The sequence below is a fragment of the Rhinolophus sinicus genome, linkage group LG10 (assembly GCF_036562045.2).
Source record: "Rhinolophus sinicus isolate RSC01 linkage group LG10, ASM3656204v1, whole genome shotgun sequence".
Lineage (NCBI taxonomy): Eukaryota > Metazoa > Chordata > Mammalia > Chiroptera > Rhinolophidae > Rhinolophus > Rhinolophus sinicus.
The window spans coordinates 23,893,744-23,916,211 of record NC_133759.1 but is presented as its reverse complement, the minus strand read 5'-3'; the positions used below and the strand labels follow the sequence as shown (position 1 = coordinate 23,916,211).

The window sequence follows — 22,468 nt, the reverse complement described above, 5'->3', positions numbered from 1 at the left end:
CTTATTAATAATCTTTGCCTTTTAGAAATAAAATGATGTGCTTTCATTTCTGTCCTTAAAAGGGAAAGAGGAAAGGAAAAGAGAGAAGACCTTCTTGTATACAACATCTTTTTTATATAAATAACAATTTCTTGGGAAACGTGAGTGTCCATTCCTTTGTCCTAGAGCAGTGCGTCTCCAACTTTAATGTGCATCCCAATCACTGGGTGGGCTTCTTAAACACAGATTGCTGGGTCCTACCCGGAGTTTTTTTCTCATTAGGCGTGGGCCACAAAATTTGCATTTTTAATAAGTTTTCAGGTGATACTGATGCTCCTGCTTCTCCATTTTGAGAACCACTGCTCTGAAGTAATGATTCTCAAATGGGAGCGGTTCTATCCCCCAAGCAGACATTTGGCAATGTCTGGAGACATGTTTGATTGTCACAATTGGGTGTGTGTCGGGGGGTTTCTGCTGGCATCTAGTGGGTAGAGGCTAGGGATGCTGCTAATAGCCTACAATGCACAGGACTGGTGCCCACAACAAAGAATTACTCAGCTCAAAATATAAGTACTGCCGACCTTGAGAAAGCTTGCTCCAAAGGAACTCTCTCATGGAAGTGCATTGTTTAATAAGAGTTTAAATTACAGGTAAAACAAGAGCTACTCATTGCACAGGCCTTCAACTAAAGTGGGATGATGTCACAGAAATTAAATTAATTGGGTGGTGTTTCAAACACATATCTACTGTCATCTTTTTCTGTGTCAGTCTGATTCTCCCACATTCACATGTCCATTAAGCTTATAAAACACCACACAGTCCAGACATTTACTCATCCAAAATGTAAATGAGGACTTGTGTATGGCTTAAGAGAGCTGTGAAGCTGGCTGGGATAAAGAAACACTTTTATTCTTCAAGGGGCTGCCATCACCTTGTTCAAAGCAGATAAAAGCATACACCTTGAGTGTGGAAAATGTAAATACTACCACAAAATAATGGAGTTGGAAAGGAAGGACCTTGCTATTACCTACTAGACTCAATATTTCTCTTTAGTACTGTTTCCTAATGGCAGAAAAACTTGGTTGGCCCCTTGCCTGGGCATAAGCAAAATTGAGTTCATGATTGTCTTAGGTACCTTCTGGTCTCCTCTCCATTTTTCAGACTCTCCAACTATCTATTTTCAGAATTTCCAGAGCCCATACCACAGAGAAAACCTGCCCTCAGATAAAAAAGAAGGGTATGTCACACTCAGGTGTGACTTTTCCCCATCTTCACCCAACTCTCCTTTATAGCTGCACACCTGTCTTAGCAAATGGCAGCCTGGAAGAGGTTGCTCATGGTGGAAACGTATGAATCACTGTTTTTGCTCTTTTTTTTCATTCACCTCTGTAATATCCAGTCCAACTCCAAGTCTTGTGGCTGATTCTTTCTAAGTCTCTTCTGGACTTTTCTCAATAATTTCTACCTCTATGTTAGTTTATACTAACATCCTTTCTATTCTGGATTATAGAACAGCCTTTCAATTGGCCTGGCCACCTCTGGTCTTGCCTCCTCTTCATACTTTATCTAGAGTGAGCTCTCTAAAACACATATCAGAAAACGTCATCCCACTGCTTAAAACCTTTCATGTGCTACTAATAGGTCCAAAGACCTTATGATGACTTATAAGGCTCTCTATACACAGGCCACTGCTTACTTGATATTGTGGTCCTCTTCTCTGTACTCTCCCGACCTCCCCATTTGGTTGCAACCATTCTGAACTCTTCTGGTTTCCATGACAGTGTCATGCTCTGCCATATAACATCCCTTTGCATATGTTATTTCCCCACCAAGAATACCTGACTACTTGTCCCTGCCTTCTGCCCACATCCCACGATTATTTCAGTTCCCCTGGAAAGTTTTCTTTGATCACCCAAGTCCAAGTTATGTGCCCTACCCTTGGGTTCCTATGGCATCTTGGAAAACTCCTCTTTGTGATTATCTTGTAATTGTTAGCATCCCACACAGTCTGAAAACACTGAGAAGGTGGGATTTCTGTGTTGTTTTTTTTTTTTTTATCTCATCATAGATGCTGTATCTAGCACAGTTCTTGACATCCAGTAAATATTGGCTGTACTTCTGGGTGGGAATTTAATAAAATATACTAACCTGGGAGAGAACTTAATGAAGCTGACGGAGGAGATAAATTTTGAGATACAAAAGGATTCTCCCCCAGGGGTCCTTGAAATCGAACCAGGCTGCTAACATTTTCTATTTAATACGCCCACATCTGTGTGGCAGAATCATTGTTAAGACCAAGCTCTCTTGCTCATTCTGAGAGCTGGTCTCCTGATATAGCCTTCAGTCCTTTTCATGTTCTTTCTTCTCTAGTGTACATCTAACCAGATGAAAGCATCATAGGAAGGCAGTGTGGCTGGGCCATGGCAAACTAAGGAGAAAAGAATGGGGGTGAGATCAGTTAGGCTGGGCTATGTCCTACAGGGCCAGGTAGGTCATGGTGAAGAGCGAAGACCTTATTTTTATCTCAATGGGAAATATTTAAAGAGTTTAAATCACAGTAGTGACTTCACCACTCCAGCTGCTTTGTGGAAAATGTATTCAAGGACTGGCCAAAACTGGAAAGAGAGAGACCAGTTAACAGACTATTGAAACATTTCAGAGGGCTGATTGTGGCTCGACCCAGAATGATGGCCATGGAAATGGTGGAGTGTGCAGACTCAAGATAGACTTTGGAGGTAGAAGACATTCGAGTTCCTGAGAGTTTGGTTGGACTGGGGGTGAGGGAAAGAGGAAGCAAGTATGATTGCTGGGGTTTTGACTGAACAGCACCCAGATGAACGGTGCTGCCATTTACTTGAGATGAGAAGATAGAAACTCCTACTAATTTTCAAGGCCCAGTTCTCACCTCCTCCAGGAAGGCTGTCATCAACTTCAACACAACCTTCTTGCTCTCAACAACTTAGGAAGTCATTGCCCCACCACTCATCCTTTTAGGACTATGTCTTGAACTCCCCTGGCTTATGTTCTTCGCAGGTGAGGGTCCCCCCTCCTGTCCCATCCACATCCAGCAATGCCTGCGACAGAGCTTTGGCTGTATCAAGTGCTTCACACACATCTGCTGCTTGGTGGATTAAATACGATTCATTGCAGCAAATGCTCTGGAGTTGCTCGCTGGAGCTGTCAGCTGCTAAGAATATCCTGCCACCCACAGGACTAAATATTCGTATCCTCCAATTCATACTCCAATTGGGCATTTTAAAAAGCCCATTACCAAAAGCCTTTGAAAACTATGTTCCTTTCTAGAATCTTAAAGACAGGCACTTAACTTCTATTATAGACTCTATGATTATTTAGTATTACCCCTTTTCACTTGACATATAGTTACTGTTCTTTCCCACTAGTAAGTATTACCTTAAAATGCAACCTCATTTCCTCTTCTATTAAATAGAAATTCAGGCTAAGTTTCTTCTCATTGAAAACACTTTGAACTATTTCAAGTACATTTCAATTTCTACAATGTTCGCTCATACTTTGGTTGGAATGCTTAAAAAAAAAAACCCTTCAAGATATCATAATATTACCTTTCAATTCATTTTAAAAGGTTTTTTAAAACTATAAATCTGATGCATATCTGGAGTTAGGCATTTACTGTGACTTCCCACACAAAGCTTGAAGACTGTGTATAATATTCTTAACAGTAAAAAAGGAACACAATTATGAAGAATTTATGTAGAGGCAGGAACGAGGCTGTCCTTGTTTTTGCTTTCAACCTGTGATCTTTGAGAATTACTTAGAAAAGTTAATTTTGTTCATCATCTACTCTAGTACTGGGATAGGCATTTTAGACATGCTTTATCACTGAATTCTCCCAACCATCTTGTGACAGACTTTACCTCCACCGCAGCAGATCACAACAAATATTTAGCAGGAATTAAATAACAGTCTGAGCATACACAGCTAGAAACCGTGTATCTTGGTGAGACTCTTGCTGAGTCTCAAGCCCACATGACCACTCATTCAGCCTCTAGTGATGGGAGAGTGAATCCCCTTATGAAAACATCCAGTTCCACTGTAGCACTTACCAAACTATTTGAGAACTCTTTCTTAAATCAAGCCAAATCCTGAAATTTCCATTGACTGTCAGTCTTACCATCTAAAACAGGAGTTCTTTACATGGACTTCATAAAGGTCCATGAAATCCCTGATATGTGCCAATTTTGTGTTTATATATGCATTTTTCTGGGGAATAAATCTGTTTCTTTTTTTTTTTTTTTCAGGTTGTCAAAGGGGTCTGTTATCCACCCTCCTCAAAGGATAAAACCTTTTTCCCTATGGAAGTCTCCTTACTCCATACTTCAATCCTCTTACTTGAAAACAGCTGTAATCACTTCGGCAGTCTTTTCTTCTCTAGACTGAACACTCTCGGTTCTCTCCATCTTTCTCGTGTAACATGGATCATCTCCACGGAACACATTCTGGTTGTTTCCTCAAGTCTGGCACTTGAAGGAACTCAATGTCCCTCAAGGTATGGCACTAGGAACTGATTACAATTTTCTATTCATATATCCATTCAGTATTTTACTTAAGGATAGAAAGATAATTTATTTTCCTTTTCCAATCTCCTTAAAAATTTTAAAGTTTAAAAAACACAGCATTCTACTCTATATCCCTTTATTATCCTCTTCCTCCACCCTGCCCCCACCCCCAACCCCCGAAGGCCTGAAATTCAGGAGTTATATTTTCTTTGCCTTGTTGTTTAACTCCAATTCAAGATATATGAGAAACACTGGAAAAGTATTAATAAGTTTGTGTAATCTCACCCTTAGCAATGATATATTGGAATTTTAAGAAAAGTTGGTGATTGGAAGCCCATGCCCTGAATATGGACAGGTCTTGACCCCCATGTTAATTGTGACAAAATCTCCCTGAACATTCATGCAGAGAGCATCACAGGGGTGGTTTGGCACTTACCCTGCTGTCCTACAGGCTTTCAGGATCTGCTGACATCTCCACACCCTCAGCGGGAGCTTCTCCTACTCTATTTCCAAGTCAGGTAGAATGAAGACTTTCTAAGCAAATAAACTGCTGGGAACCCAAAGCCACGGCCTGCGCTTGCGTGGCTGAGCTATCCCAATCATACGCTCTTGAAATGCATCTCACATGCCTGTGTTGACTGATGCTGGACTGACGTCATGACTGTATGGATTTGGCCACATAACACACTCCCCAGACAAACAGCTCACAACTCCAGTCTGCTCGCTGGAGCTGGGATTCCACAGCATGCCTCCCGGTCTGCTACCAGAAGCCAGTCTTGCAGCAGGAAGATGAGCAAAGCGTGTGGTAACCTAAACCCCTAGTGAAATGAGACTCCTCTAACACCAGGAGGCTGCCGGACAGCTAACACCTGACATGCTACCTTATCCACGTCTACAGGCTCTGTGACGATTAGAACTTTTACTCCTCTCCCAACTCCAATTCGCTCCCACCCAGTCTGATGGTTGTAACGGCAGAGAGAAACAAAATAGTTCACCCCACTAATTATGCTACTTATAACTAGCAACGAGGACAGGAATAATTTGCCTTGACATAGGGTTATGGTTCCCATACATTTGAAGTTTCCTTGGGTTTGAAGCCATGAAGCTTTAAGCTTGTGAAGCTGAATTTCAAATGTTGTTCTCTTTTTCTTTTTTTTTTCAAGAAAGGCATTATTCTGAAAATGCCTCATATAGCAGTACTTGTTTGCTGTCACGGTGCCTAGCAATGAATTTAATTTGCTTTATTGCACTCTTCAGATAGCATGTTTCTGCTGGTGTGTAAGGTCTGGAAGCTGTATGCATGCCAAGGCAATATCCCCTAAATGAAGTCTTACATAAGCCTGACAAATTATCTTGAAATAGAAATAATCTTAATGGGCTATTACAGAGCCATGAAAATAACTGCTGGTGAACCACCAAAACAAAAGCTGGCTGAGCAAAACCTTCAAAAACCCTCAGTCATATGGGGATTTTGCTACTAACATTTTACCATGAGGTTTTTTTTAAGGTACTGGCATATTTTTTCTTTCCTCCTCCTATCCTGTCCTCTCTCATTGCCTCCTTCCCTCCGCGTTTCCCTCCTTTCCTTTCAGCAGTCACCATTATCTCTCTCCTCTTTCTTCCCATTTCTTCCTCCTTCGCTCCCTTTCGCTCTTACCTATCTGGCCCTGCCCCCGCCTGTGCCCTCCCACATGCTATGCTTCACACTCTATATTTTATTGTCAATCCACCTGGTACTCCTAGATTCCAAACACCCGGTACTGCCAACTTTCATCCTCTCTTGGATTATAGCAATCAAGACGGTTTATCACCTCTCCTCTCTATTTAACAATTTGATGGCTTCCCCCTGGGTATAAGATAAAGACTTAATGTCAGCCTGCATACAAGACCCTCCAATTCAGCCATCCTGTCTCCCACATTCACATTCTCCTCAGCACACCTAAACACTTCCCACCCCCAAGCACACTTGACAGCTCCCAAACGAGCTCTGCCTCCTCACAACTCTGAAAGCTGTTCACTCCTTTTCTCAAAAGGCTGAGCCTGTCTTTAATAAGGCGAAGCCCTTCCCTTACTTCCTCAGGCAGTTAGTTACTTTCCTCCTCTGGTTAACACTGCATTACAAACATATTTTTCTGTCTCCACAAATAGGTGAAGAGTTCCTGGGGCAAAGGTGTTGCTGACTCATCCACCAGGCAGTTGCTCAATAAATGTGTGCTGGATGAACTTTGTTTCTCGGAGTTTCTGATGGATATTTCACAAGTGCGAAGAAGCAGCACAGGATACTGTTTACAAGAATGAATGTGTGGGTTCAAATCCCATCTGTGACTTGAGCAAGTTACTTATTCTCTGAGTGCCTCAGTTTCCCTATCTGTAAAATGGAAATAATACCATCCAACTCTAGGGTGGTTGTGAGAATTAAATGAGTTGCTGTGTGTAATGTAGTTAGAATACTGCCTGGAAAATGGAAAGCCATACATGTTACCTGAGTGTTTGTTAAGTATACACCATGGCTGCCTCAGCTGTGCTTGAGGGAGAAGGTTTCAGACATTATCAGGACTGACTTGACTTAGACGAGTAGCGATCAGGTAAGGGTTAACATAGGTAAGCAGCAGCTGTTAGTAGATCCTTTATTAGGAAGGAAAATGTCTGCTGGGGACACTCACAGGAAGTTGGTTTTCAAAAGGCAGAAACTGCCAGGACCCTATTTACTAAAAAGGAACATACTTATATGTGTGAATCTCTCAGATGCTATATTGAGCAAAAAGTATCAAATACAAATGAGTACATATTAGGTAATTTCACATATAATAAGTTCAAGAACAGGCAAAAAACTATATCAATGCTGATGGAAGTCAGCATAGTGGTAACTCTTGGAGTAAGGGTCAGGTTCTGACGGGGAGGCAGGGGGCCTGAGAGAATCTTGTAGAATGCTGGAAATGTTTTATTGCTCCTTCTGAGCAGTGGTTATATGGGTGTTCACCGATATAAAAAACTTATCAAGTCTTACACATTTAACATATGCATGTTACATCACATAAAAAGTTATGAATATATTGCTCAGTCAATCGACAACTAGAAGTCTAGGTGTGGGGACGGCACAAAACACTCCATCAATCATAGGAAATTCAGACAACGGATCATATAGATCCTCTGTAGATCAAGGAAAGAGATCATCACTGAACAAAACTCAGTAAACATCTCAGCTGCCCTGGCATGGTTATAGAACAGAGCATTATGGGAAACTCAATTTGTTCAAACAAGTAGAGCAAGGATGTGCCCTTCCCAGGAGGTCATACCTGTAGCATGACTCCTGTTGGGGATGGGTGAACAAAGAGATCAGCTGAACTCCCTATTATGGGATTTTTGCAACATGGACTTTTTCTCAGTCGTAAACCTTGACTCGATTCATCTCCTTGGGGGTCACTCTGTTTGAAAGTCATTTCAAAAAAATAAAGTTATGAACTTATTTTTCATAATAAAGTTAAAACCCTCTGAAGAGTGTAAGCTTACTAAAGCCAGAAAAGGGGAAACGAAGTCTTTCTCTAAGTCTTTTTGCAAAGCTTTGCAGATATGATGTGAGATATGCCAAAGACGATCGGAAACCTCAAAACCTTGAAACCTATGGTGTCTGCCACACCTGCCCACCCAAAAGGAAAGAGATGCTCTAGGAAAATGCATTTTCTCCTCAATACCCAACAGGGCTTTAGTCCCAAACCTGAGTTTAAACTGACAACACCACATGGGGACCTGGAGAACTCCCATTATTCTTTCAGTGTTTCTCAACTGGGTGTTACAGCATTTGGGACAGGACAAATCTTGGGAGCAGGACTGTCCCTTGTAGTGAATCAGGTCCTAAAGGCTAGTAGCATCCCAGCCCTCCCATCACTGTGATATCAACAAAATGCCTGGACACAGTTCCTGATTGAGAACCACCATTGATATTTTGACTGAAGACCTAATTATCATCTTGTTGGTCTAATCCACCCTGCATCACTGTTCTGACTGGTGTATCTAATGTTAAATAAAACAGTAATAATAATAATAATAATAACAAAAAGAGAGTCAACGTTCGAGAAAACAAGGATTTCACTGAAAAATCTAAATTAATTCTGTAAGAAGTGACTCACTTAAGTTACCTGCCCAGCGTTTGCTGGCATTTGAATTTGCAACCTGGTCTTGAGGTCTATGCTGCAGGAAAGTCAAGTGGCCAGTTACCGGTTTCCTTTCCCCTCTGTACATTGGGTCTCACCAAATGGACTGCAACAGGAAGACGCTAGCAAAGATAAGAGAAAAAGCCCATCGCTTTAAGGCCTGGAGCAGAGCTTGTCTAAGCCACCAGCCTGGGTCTCCTTCTCTCACCCCAACCTTCTTGGTCCCACTTCTGCCAAGAGGTCAGAGTTTGAGGTCTGTCTTCTGGCAAATGGGGCCAGGGGGAGAATCATCAGTAGAAGAAAAGAAACAACTTTATAGTCCATCAATCATGACAAGTGAATGAATGACTACCCAGTTTCATGCCCCAACCCCATTCCATATTATAGGCTGAATAGCTCAACCGGTTATGTTACCATGATGATCTAATAGCATGTTCCCAGAGATTCCATTTATTCCCACGCCCTATCAGAGCAAAGAACAGGGCTTCTTCATCTGATTCCTACAGACCTAGGTAGAGTGCACCAAAGAGTGATATGAAAGATGAGTTTAGGAGGTAGGTCCATCTATGAACAATTAAACAGTTTTAATAGCTAAATATATTTTTTACAGGTATCTTTCAGTTTTGGCAAATGACACTTATTTGTCATTTATAGAAATGATATCAAGTTTTCTTTTCAAATAATTTATGTATCCCCTAAAGGTCAACATTAAGAAAAATTGTGAGACTAGTGATAGAATTATGTCAGTTTGGGATTATTATACACCAGGAGGTCCAAGATGGCATCTAGGAGTTCACGAATCCCCTGAAATTTTATGTAGCATTGTGTGCTAATGTGAATCTTTTTGGGAAGAAGGTCTATAGTTTTCATCAGATTCTTCTAAGCCAATAGCCACATGTGGCTATTCAGCACTTGACATGTAGCTAGTTTGAAGTGAGATATACTCTAAGTATACAATACACACAAGATTTTGAAGACTTAGCATGAAAAAGAATGTAACATATCTCAATAATTTTTATATTGGTATTTGTTTGAATAATATTTTGGATGTTAAGTTAAACAAAATGCAATCATAAAATAAATTTCATCTGTTGGTTTTTCTTTTTAATATGGTTACTAGAAAATTTTAAATTATATATGTGACTTGCATTTTGACTCACTTTATATTTTTAGTGTAAAGGCAGGAAAAATAAAAGTTTCAAAAGTCTATGACAGATTACAACTGAATATACTTTAAAACATATTTATAAAATAAGAAACTAGAGGTGAATTTGGAGAAAAAAAAATGGACTTTTGTAAAGTAATCGATTTGGAGAGAAACAATGATAAAAATATATATTTCACTTTGTTCTCTTAATTACTTAGCCAGGAAAAAAAACAGTGTTAGAAACTTAAACCTTTTTACCTTTTCAAATTAAAACAATAGTTTCCATAGATGCAAAGAGAGATTTAAAAAAGTTCCTGGGAAAGTAGATAAATGGGTTAAGTTTTATTTTATCTTATTTTATTTATTTTGTCTTAATCTAATCTATATGCATCAAATAACAAAGAGTTTATTGCATTTACCTTGGGCCTGATCCAGCTCTCACTTTCTTATGACCCCTTGTAGGGGTAATTAAAGTATATAAAGTCTTTTCCAGAGCAACTCTTGAAATTCCTTCCTTTACCTGGAGCTCCAGGAAGGCCTCAGATCTTGGGAGCATCAGAATCTCTCTTCCGCTTTACATTTTGAACCTGAAAGCTATTATAATTGCTTCAGGGTACAGTTACCCAGGTGCAAAGGAATAGTATTGTGATTATTTTTCTCTTCCATTGTCATTATCAAGGTTTTGACTCACCTAGAACATTCTACTGAAAGATATTTCTTGTTATAGGAGCTTGTATCTTCTGTGCTGAACAATACGTGGGTATAGACGTGGGTATAGACTCACGTTCATTTGTCCTGCATCTAATCTGTTACAGAAAAGATCAAAGGCCTCATCTCCATCACCTTTTCCTAATATCCCAGAGGTGCTGTATTTAATGAGGCAGTCCCAGATTGGTACCGATATGGAACTCTAGCGTGAACTTAGCCATTAAGTGCATTTTTCTCACGAGTGTTTCATTCATGCCCACCGTCTCCCATTCACTGCATTTCCTACTCCACCAAAAAGTTTTAGAAGTAGTCCTATCGGTGTCCAAGATTTTGTGGCCCACAATAAAGTTATCATCATGTTTCCCTCAACAAGTTGACTTGTTCTAACAAACTCAGGCCCCAGGCAACCACTGTTCCTAATCATATATTTTTGGATCGTCTTCTATCTTTGCTTCTTGGGAACAGCATTTCTGCCCTTTAAAATGGCAACTGCTCCCCAAGCCAAGACAGTTGTTGTTAATGGTTCTGTTTTGTTTTCAAATGTCCTTAGGCTGGCAACGACAACAAGCATACACTATAGCTAGCCACTTGGAGAGCAAGGGTACTGAGCATGGGTTCAGCCTTCTTCCATTTTATCATAAAATCACCTGGGGGGACCTTGTTAAAGTGCAGAGTCTGACTCACTAGATCGAGAGAGGACCCTGAGATTCCACATTTATAATAAAATCCCAGGTGGTGCCAATACTACTGGCTATAATCCACACATTGAGTAGGAAAGAAGATCATATCTAGGATATCTTCTATCTCCAGGATTCCATAATTCTGTGACCAGAAACCAATAGCTGACACAAGCAAGGGCAGACACACCTTTAGGACCTTTGCTAGAATACTCCAGAAGTCAGTACCAGTTGTAGAAATTTATCTAAATAGGAAGATTTAGAAATTAAGTCTGAGAGTCTATCACCAAATGAGTTTAGAATTTTACAGTGGATTAAAGTTACTATCTACTGGTTCTTTCAAGTGTATATTTAGCTACTTTTTCCTAAAATATCTCTACAAATGAGCCCCCTTCACCCCCCAGATGGGTCTCTGATAAAGCTGGGTTCAAAACACATCTAAGTTTACTCAGTGACTTGTTACTTAAAGCAGAATCCTTATGCAAAGAAGGATTTTGCTAAATAAATATTTGCTATTCAATTTATCTGTTCTGTAAATACAAATGCTCCCATGTAAGATTTACTTAAAGTGGAACATATCTCTCTCATTCCATATATGACAAGTATAAAAATAATTTACATTTATAGCAAAGACAAAAATTCACAGATTCTTTCATCATATCAATTGTTTTTCAATTTCAACTATGTCTGCTGCTATATATTTGGTGCTGATATTAAATTCCTTGGTATAGGTAATTTCCAAAAAAAAACACAAAAAAAGTAGACTAAGTAGAAATAAAAATGAAGCTTATATATGATCTTTTTTATGTATGATTTTTCTGTCTCTCTTTATAGGCAGATGATTTTTCACCAGATGAATTGAGTGCTATGCACATACCAGGTGTCAAATACTTTGCTAATTGCTGGCAGTTGGGCGAGGGGGATGAGGGGTGAGAAGATGAATAATTGCAGCCTTTGGCTCAGCCAGGCTCAGTTGAGTGGGGAGAAATAGGCACCTAAGTATTTACAACATAATAAGCCTATAATAAAGATATCTATAAAATACAATGCTGAACAGAGGCATTACTCGCACGCTAATAGTGGCCTCTGAGTCGGAAAGAACTGCACTCTTGTGCCATGTGTATCTTTGTTAGATTTTTCTTATTGATTAATTTCAACTTCAAAGATATGTTAGTGTATCACATGTTTAAAGTAGAAATAAAATAAAAAAACTGTTCAGACATTTATTAAACCTTAACACAGCAACTATCCAGAAATGAAACCATTCATTGCCTACAACGACAATAAAAACACGGAAAAAAAAAATCTACTCAATGTTGAGAAAGGTTTCAGGACTATTAAAATTCCCTCTCCCTTTCTCCTCTTCTATAAAAGTCAAATTCTGCTTATTTTTCTAGAACTGATTCAAATTCTAATCCCTTCAGTAAAAGTTTCATAGGTCACTGCAACCACCTTCATCTCTTCCTCTTCTTAATATCTTGAATATATACTCTGCCCCATTAATTTTACCAAAAACATAAATAATAATGAATAATTAAAATTATTGTTTACCTTTTCCTGTATATGTATCTTGACTCCCGTTAATTTTAAGTTTCTTTAGGGAAGTATAGTTGGCTGTATTTTTGGACCTCCCATTGGTATAGCATGGTGTTTTACACAGAGAAAAGCTTAAAAAAATACTTATTTGACAACATATTTGCATAAAGGGAGCTGGTAACTAGGTATTCCATCTATTATTAACAAGAAGGAGAATCCCAAACCAGAAATTATTATGCCTTGGTATGATCTCCTCACACTTTAAGAAAAAGCTGTCTCATAAATGTGGTCTTCTCAAATGGTTGCCAAAAAGGGTATTCATGAAATAAGTCAACACAATACAGAAATCAACAATTGCAAAAATTTGTATTTAAAATAACCTAGGTAATTTTCCATTTCGTGAAGGAGATATTTTTTGATGAACTATTCTGTTCACCCAAGTAAATGCTAAAGGAGTCCCCTCATTCTCCTACATCTGATGGATGTATTTAGGAATTAAGAAATTTGAATTTTGACTCTATGTCAGCAAACGGCTTGCTATAAATCTGTTGGCAAATCCTAATGTCGAGTATTTAAAACTTTTAGCAGTGGATAATGGGACATTCTAGTTTCCATTGAATTATTCTAGGTTCTAATCAGTCCCCATTGAATGAATTTAATATAGGATTTTAAAAGGTAGACTTATAAACTAATGACAGAGGAATGAAACTGAAAAATGAGATAAAGTTGACAATTTTGGGTGAAATAGCTGGTTAGAACCTCATTTCACAGTGGTTTAAAAAGTAACTCTTTTAAGAAAACTGAAAAAAAAAAAGCCTCAAGAAGATACAGCTGAATATTTAATTGATCTCTACATGGGGAATATATATATATAAGCATGACAATAATGGAAAAAATGGAAGAGGAAAGACTGATACATTTATGTGTATTCACTTTTGAAACTCTAGGACAATCGACAAAAATGTAAAAGCAATCAATACTCATTTAACAGATACTTATTAAGCATCATCTCAGTGCCAGGCATTATTCTAGGTTTTTGGTTTATATATGAAACAGACAAAGGTCCTTACGTACTTGCTATCAAGCAGCTTACATTCTAGTAGACAGAGACCAACAATTAACAAAATAAACAAGTTATATTGTATGTGACAAGGTGAAGTGTGCTATGGAAAAAAAAGAAAAGTAAAGCCAAGAGGGAGGGTCAGAAGAGCCAAGGGCTGTGCTTGCTGGGAAGTTAGACATCAATGAGAAGATAAGATTTGAAAAAGACTTGCAGGAGGTCAGGGAATGAGCCCAGTAGGTGTTTTGACAGTGTTTCAGGCAGAGGGAACAGCCACTTACTGCTACATCAAAGATCAATGAGAAACTAGAAAAACATATTTGTAACATGAGATGGGCAAAGAGAGAATACTAATCTTAATAGAGAAAAGGAGTTCTTGAAAACCAGTTAAAAAAAATCAATATCCTATAGAAAATAGTCCAATGACATGAACGAATAATCTTTGGATAAAGGTCAACATAAAGTGAAATATGTCCAACCTTACAAATAATCAGGAAAGTATACATTAAAGCAAAGTCACTACTGGAATAATCAATTCGTGAAGAGTAAATAATATGGGTGATTAAATAATATTAATGGAAGCATAAATTGACATATCCATTTGTAAAATTATTTGGCTATACTGATCTTTATCTAGAAATATCTCCCATGGAAATAATCAGATATAAAGACAAAATTTACGTATATTTACTGCAGAATTGTTTACAATGATATATGAATGATTAATGCTTAGATATCACCCAAACTGAAGTTTTCAGCCCAGGATATAATTGTAAGAATTTGATGCCTCCATATAAATGTTCCATAAACTCCTCCAACTCCAAATGAACAAATCAAACTCACCTTATGCAGATCCTATCCCAGTCCCCAAATCTCTTCCCCTTACTGTCTTTCTTAGTTCAGTGAATGAAACCAATGTACATCCATTGCCTAAGACATAAACCTGAGCATCGTCTTTGATGACTTCTGTCCTGCTTCCTGAATTCTATAAATTCCTGTGTTCCATCAGTTCTACTTTTGTAATACATCTTGAATCCATCCCATCCTCTCCATTCCCACTGGAAGTGCCTTAGTGCCTTAGTTCAGCTCTCATCATTTTATACCTAGACTGATTAATAGCTGCTTACTTGGCCCACGGTGGCCAATCTCTCCTCCATCCCATCTGTCACATTCTTGCCATAGGACTCTTTCTAAAATACAAAACTGGATCAAATCACTATTTTGTTTACATTTTTAAAATGGCTTCCTACTGCTGTCAGGTCAAAATCCAAACACCTTAGGCAGATTTCCCTGATCTGACTCCTGATTATAAACTCTTCTTTCCTGCCGGCCTGAATTCTTTACTCCATCCATAAAAATCTACTTACAAATTACATATCATGCTTCTAAGTGTTCGCATATGCTACCTTCTCTGTCTGCCCCTCTCTACCCTAACTGTTCCCTAGATTACCACTCTTCACCTTTCCAGACTCAACCGAAGTCGGTGAAATCGTTGCTTTTAGTTTTGATTAGTTTAAGTTAGTGTATTGTAAAGTTAAGTATGCATCAGAATCATCTGGGGGGCTTGTTAAACAGTTTCCTGGGTTCCATCTCGAGTTTCTGATTTAGTAGGCGTGGGGTGGGGCCTGAGAATCTGCATCTTAACAAATTCCCAAGTAATGCAGATGCTGCTGGTCCAGGGACCACACTTTGAGAACCACTTGTCTAGAGAATTCTTCATCAAGGAAACTAGGGTTTGGTTGAGTGCTCACTTTTTCATTTATTAAACAAGTGTTTGTTAATGTAAATATGTGCCAATTCCAGCACTTGAACTAGGATAAATATTCTACATTGAGGTATAAAAATGGTCTCTCTGGTGGGAAGGAGGCAGGACTGCCTGTATAAGTGCAGGTTGGACGGTGTTTAAATGGTGCCCACTGGTGTACTGCAGACCAGGTAGACGTGATAGTCCTGGAAGTCAGAGAAACCAACCAATATTTATACAACAGTGATACCTGCCATGATACGCAAATGCCCGATGTTCTTTGAGAGATGAGCAGGGCCTCCAAATCCAAATATGAATTTGGGGCAGGGAATTAGGCAAGTCTTTCTAGAGGATGTGATACCTCCATTGAGTCTGGAAAGGTGAAGAGGTTATCTGGGGAACAGTAAAGACATCTGGGGGGCAGGGAGAGGAAGTAGCATATGCAAAGACACAGAAGGATGATATGTAATTTGTAAGTAGATTATTACGGATGAAGTAAAGAATTTCAATGACTCAAATCACTTTGCCTATATGAAGGGCATTTGCTAACTTAAAAATTAAATTATGAAAATTTACACCCATTCAAAGGACATACAAAACAAAATCACAGCACCCACGTATCTACCATTCAGATTTGATCTATTTGCTTCATTTCTCTTTATAAGAAATAAAGCAACAACACTAATGACCTATCTCCCTACCTCTATGCTTTCCCTCTTCTCTCGCCAAGCTAGCCACTATTTAACAGTTGGTGTATGTTTTTCTCATGCATGTTTTTACACTTTTACTATGTAAGTATATAGGCATTTACTTTTTAATGAGAGACTTTGTCTAGGATGTTATAGCAGAAATTATAGTGCTTGCCTCAGCAAGCTTTCTGAGAAGACACCTGGAGCAGCAAGCAGCCAATGCAAATCAAACCTGCCCTTTCCAACATTTGGAGAGAAAAACTAGGACCTGCATTAGATTTCAAAATGCAACCAGAGGGGGTTAAAAATCATAAACTCAAGTTATGCTTATTTAACATGATCTGATTTTCAAAGCTAAAGTGAAAAATTGATTTTGCCTTGTAGCCAAGGGTGTGAAACACATAGTACCAAGAGAATTGTACTGACAAACTTGGCCATTTTTGCCCAGCCCTGTGGATTACACATACAAGGGGTGAGTGCATAGGTGGGTGTATGGTATACCATGGATGCAAGGAGTTCTAAAACAGCTGGGCCAGGCACCTCTGGCTCCATCCCACTAGCACCACAGATGAGCTGTGATTTTGTCATCTGCAAAATAGCAAGACATTATCTACTGCCCTGTAACTGAACAAAAGGGATGTGATGACTTGGGGACTGAATTCTTTCTCATTTAGGAGTTCATAATGAAAAGTCTATGAAAATATGATTACCAAACTCATAATTCTACTTCTAAAATTAAAGAAAGAAGGAATGGGGGGGGGGTGGAGATGGAGAAAGAGGGAGGGAGGGAGGATGGGAGAGAGGAAGGGAGAGATGAAGAGAGAGAAAGAGAGGGGGGGGGAAGGAAAGTAAAAAAGAAAGAAAAAGAGAGAAAGAGAGAGACAGAGAAAGAAAGAAAGAAACAGAGAAAGAAAGAAAGGGACAAAGAAAGGAAGGAAAAAAGAGGGCAGGGAAGGAAGAAAGAACAGAAGAAAGAAAAACTGGTTCTTCCCCCATCCTGACTTTCCAACTTCCTCTAGCTTGGCTTCTTATGATAATGTCTTAGTTATTTTTACAACTCTTTTTCCTTTCATTCCCTTTAAAAGTCTATAATTTAGCTTAGCTCCTTCTGTTTTCCTCTTTTCAAGGGATGCTAAAGTTTGAAAATCATTGCTGTTGAGAGTATGGAGCCCTAGAAAAGTTTTATGTTGTTTGTGGTGTGTATATGCATGCATGTATTTATCTATGTATTATGTATTGCCAATAGACTGCATCATGAAATTCCCAGTCAATTTTCTGTGTGAAAAAAAAAAAGTAACTTTTTAATTTATCTAGATCTTCTTTACTAGAAGTGTAGCTAAATGTCTTTCCGGAATACACAAATATACATATGCATATATATGAGTTGTCTAGTTTTGAACTGCACAGCTAACGAACGCATACGTTTTCCTTCGTCAATTCAGTCTTCACAAAGCTCTATCACACTCATCTCTTCTCTCCTGTCCCTGACGCCACCTCACTAATACAAATCTCCCCATCACAAACTGGAGTCCTCAGGTCTACCTCAGTTGCCTATAACAGCAGGTGCTCTAAAGCACCCCCTGATCGTTCACCTCCAGGACTGAAGAGTCTCTAATAACTGCCTGATTGTGACCAGATATGCCAGGTGCCTCCACAAAATTTCTGTATAACCACATCTCCCTTTGTCTGGATGCAAGGGTACCCAGCTACATTTTCCAGCTTCTTTTGCAACTAGGAGTTGGTGGAAGATTATAGGTAGAATTTGTTGGGTGGGAATTCTGGTAAGATCTTCTAAAGAGGAAAAACATAGCTGGTAATGGGTGCTTTTTACCCTCCTTTACCCACCCCTTTCCAGCTTCCCTATGCCTAGAATTTATATGTGAGGGCTCGAGCTCCAGCAGTCATCTTGAACCAAGAGATAACCTTGAGGATAAAGTCACATGTTAAAAATAGAAATGCAGAAACATAAAAGGTATTTGAGTCCCTGATGACCACAGAACCACCCCATCCACTGCCCTGGAGAGAAAAATGAACCTTTGTAAGCTAGTTACTGTTACTTATGGTGTTCTGAAATGGGCCCCAAATACTAGTTTATTCTCTCCACAAATTTAGCTATTTCTCCAATCCAGCAAATGTAATATATCGATTAGTTTGGATCCATTGTTTCTCTTCTTAAGGCAGAGACTTATAGATAGAGAGATCTGCCTCTGTGACAGGGATACTGTCATTTAGGCATTGCTCCTGACTATTTTACTGTTTCCTTACCTGGAAACCGAGACGAAGAAGAATTTCCACATTTAAATGTTCGTTATTTTTCTTTCGTCTTACCTATTTATTTTGTTATTTATTTCATTATTTAGTAGTTGTTATGAGTGCAGTAGCACCAATGGGGGAATAGTTGCAGTAAGGAAAAGGAGATAAAACTCAAATCAGGGTATTTCCCAACTTATTAACAGTCCTTATAAGCAGTTTAGTGGTTGAAAAGATTCAGGTTGCTGATTTAAAAAAAAAAATCAAGGGGAAAAAAAATAGATTGGGCTTCAATTATTGACATTTTACTCTCACTGTCATTCTCGTGAATAACGGAATTATGACTACACATGCTGCATTTTCATAAGATCACTTATGACCTATAAGTAAAAAAACAAATACATATATATATATGCATGTATACATATGTATATACATACATTTCAAGAGCGTTGGCTCCAGGAAAATCACTTGCCCCAAGTCACCAAAATGGAGAAGACTTACAATTTCTGTTTTGGTGCTTTCTGTTTGGACAGGTTGCCTCATAATGACTCGAAGAAACAGTTCCTTTCAGATGCACACAGAATTGCAAAAAAGCGGATTTTGCAGAAAAGTAAATTCTGCTCAAACTCTTACATTGTGTACTTTCATTTCTGCTCTTAGGAACATTAAACTGCATTGGCTGGATAAAAATCTCTAGCTAAATTGAATTTAATTTGATTAAGAAATTTGTATGTACATGCAGGCAAAGCATGCTATGTGTGAATTAAAAAATGTCCTGGTTATTGAAAATGTTCTTTCTTTGCGGAAGTTTTGTCATAGCTTCATTAGTGAACTAAATTTTTGTCAATGTGGATCCATGTGGTAAATTAAATAGGCCTTGGCCCTTTGTTTGGAAATCACTCAATTAGTAGACAATTTGTCCTTTCTGAAGCAAACTAACAGCTTCAGAAATGAGAACACTTGAGCAGCTTTAAATCCTTCCTGCTCTAGCTCTCCGGGACCCTCTCTTGACTTTTTCTTACACGGTCATTATTTCCTTTAAAAAACATTTTCTTTGCTCTTCTCAGCCCCAGTTTCCTCACCAGGCTCTAAAAAGCAGAATTGGCTGCTGGGTCCTACTGCCCAGTCTATGTCCTTAGCTGAGCTGCATTTCAACCAAAATAATTACCTTCCATGTTACTGCCTGATTTCTAAAATGCACAAATAGAAAAATTTAAATAGGGTTGGTTCCAAGTCTTTCAGGGGGGTAGAAAGTGCTTTTCAGAGGGTCAAAATGCCTTATTGCAAGGATATGGGTACACAGCCAATCATTTGCTTGACACAAGTACTTGACACAGCCAAAAGCAAAAAGTCTGGATCCGTCAGTAGCTTATTTTACAGAGGTCACTTAAGCCCGTTTTCCCACCTCAGTCACCAGAAGGTCCACTCTGCTAAGATATATAATAAGGAATCTTGCATTTTATAGGTCATGGAAAAGCATTCAGATGAGGTAGCAGAGGATTACAAAATTATAAAGAATTTCCCGAGCATTATCAACAGTACATGTCCAAGTAATGCGTGAGATTTTCACTCCCAGAACTCCTAGGTATTATCTTTTAGCCACATTACAGGCGAGAAGACCCCAAAATGTATTCAGTGGTTCTAGTGTCTAGAATTCTCTGATAATTTTTTTTTTTTCTGGTTTTGGTGATTATTGAACAAAGAACACCATGTCAGGTGATTATTGAACAAAGAGCACCATGGTCTCCTATTTTCTGAAACTCTGCAGACTGACCTTAGACCCCACTTAATAGTCCACAAAGCTTTAAGGAAGTTCATCAGTTTTTTCAGTATTTAAGGAAGTTCATCAGTAGTTTCATTCGTTAAATGCCTAGATTTTTCTTTTGCTTTACTTCCCTCATTGTTTTTATTTTTTAATGGAGGTATAATTTATATCTAGTAAAAAGCACAGATGAATCTTGACAAATGCCATGTAGCCCACACTTCTATAAAGATACACATTTTCATCACTCCAGAAAATTCCCTTGTGCCCCCTTTTCCAGTCAATCCAGTAATCACTATTTTGATTACTATCACCACAGATTAGTTGTGCCTTTTCTAGAACTATATACAAATGTATTATTGAAGTGAGAACTCTAGTGTCTAATGCCTGGTGTTTCAAGCATCTCTAAAAATCACCTCTTAGTTTCTTTATCTGTAAATCGAGGGAACTGCCCTGCAAGAATAACGTGCAAGTATTTTGAGGAGTGGTAGGTTTCCTGGGAGAGGTGAGCGACCTGAGATGTCACCTTGTTTGGGGGTGTGTGAGGAGGAGGCTGAAGAGTGGGGTTTACGGCACCCTTTTCATCTTCAAACAGAACAGCTGTACTTTTCCATGTCTTACAAATTGGGGTTCACTGAAAGATTTCATTTTGGAAAAGGGTGCTTTGTAAAAAACAACAACAAAAGTTAGAGAACCACAGGTCCAGACAAACTTTACTGATACTTTTCCCTTGAACACTCTATAAATTACAAATAGGGTTTTCTAATATGAGAGCTGTGACTGGTCCCCTGGAGAGAAGGCTGGGCGACAGAGGCAGCCAGACTGGGGGCCCCCAGGGAGGGCCTGGGCACTGAGCGCTGTAATATTAGTACTGGTTACAATCAGATAGCGCCACCCCTAACTGAGGCACCTAGACAATAGGCCAGAGGCCCTGGGCAAAGCGAGGCACAAAGACAGCATTCAAAAGACCCGACTCCCCCAGCCAGGGAGCATTTCTATAGACTCCACCAGACTCTGGCCCAGCCGGAATGTCACCTTACAGCCAGAAAGCCATTTTTTTCACGGGTAGCTTTTAAACTGCTAAAAATAATAAACATAGAAAGGAAAGTGCTGACACAACCTGAACTGCACAGACAAACTGAAACTGTTGTTATAATAATGTAAACAAACTGAGTTCCGAATTATAACCTCGTGTTCCAAACCGGCTGCTTGATATTGCCAAACCTCTGGTGACGACAGGGAGAATGCAAGAGGCTTGTCAGTAAAAAAAAGGGAGTCTTCAACACACAGGTGCTTATATGTCCTGCCCGACTTGCTCTAACCCATGGGTGATCTAATTCTTAGGCCTTTTTCTTTTTTTTTTAACACTCCAGGAAAAGAGAATGGAGAGGACTGTTGGATCTTCAGCGAGCACAGTTTCCCCACAAAACAAATGAAAAATGGGCTGGCTCCTTTCTCTCCCTGTCCTATTTTTACTCTTCTTCTCCCAAGTGAATTTGCAGCATTCCTTTTCTCCATCATGCTTTTTTTTATTTATTTATTTTAAGCCCACTTACTGTTTTATATTTCTCTGAATACCTAGCATTCAACACTACGTAAAAGAACAATAGCAGCAACGCCACAAATGAGAAGATAATTCCCATAACGTCAAAAAGTGACAATTAATCATAGAGACCACAAGTCTGCCAACAGCCAAGTCAAGCCTGACATCTGACCTTCTGATCCATTAAATCACCTGTGGAACTTGGCAGCCGCTGGAAGGCCAATGGGAGGGAAACCGCAGATCTGGAAAAAAAAAAAAAAAGAAAGAAACACAAGAAGATAAATAGATGTGTTTTGTTTTGTTTTTTTAAGTTCCCCAACATTTGCTTAATCTGTTCTTCTTTCTATGTGTAAATAGGGTCTGGTTTCAGAGCTGTCTCTGATTTTGAATAAATGCAAATAGTCTTAGATAAAATCTCACTCCAAAGGGGAGATGGTTTCAGAGAAAGGGACTTTAGCAAAGGGATCATAGTAACACATTATAGGCATGGGACAACACTCGTGCATCCCAGAGACCTCCTTTTCTGTTGACAGAACTCAGGAGTTTTGGATTCTCAGCCTGGGAAAGCGACAAAAAGGCAAATGCGAATCCTAAACAATTTAGAAAATTTATGCTAAAGAGGGTCCAGTTGGGTCTCAGAGGACATTTTCTGGGCTAGGTTTTAACAAATAAAAGCTTTGGCCG

General features: G+C 39.0%; 1 protein-coding gene across 30 annotated transcripts in view; it reads right to left on the bottom strand.

Moving 5' to 3' along the window:
- THRB (thyroid hormone receptor beta) overlaps positions 1–22,468 on the bottom strand; it is a 349,469-nt gene that overhangs the window by 167,947 nt on the left and 159,054 nt on the right. For 15 of the 30 annotated variants that reach the window (XM_074312779.1, XM_074312778.1, XM_074312758.1 and 12 more), the window contains one exon: positions 21,977–22,026. The exons of 3 other annotated variants lie outside the window; for them this stretch is intronic. Coding sequence is in view for 3 of the 27 variants with exons in the window: in XM_074312773.1 (XP_074168874.1) it covers positions 21,977–22,026 (50 nt within the window). In the remaining 24 variants the exon portion in view is untranslated. Of the gene's footprint in view, positions 1–21,956; positions 22,027–22,468 lie in introns of all 30 variants that reach the window. 12 more of the 30 variants (XM_019745237.2, XM_074312770.1, XM_074312754.1 and 9 more) reach the window with 1 other exon arrangement.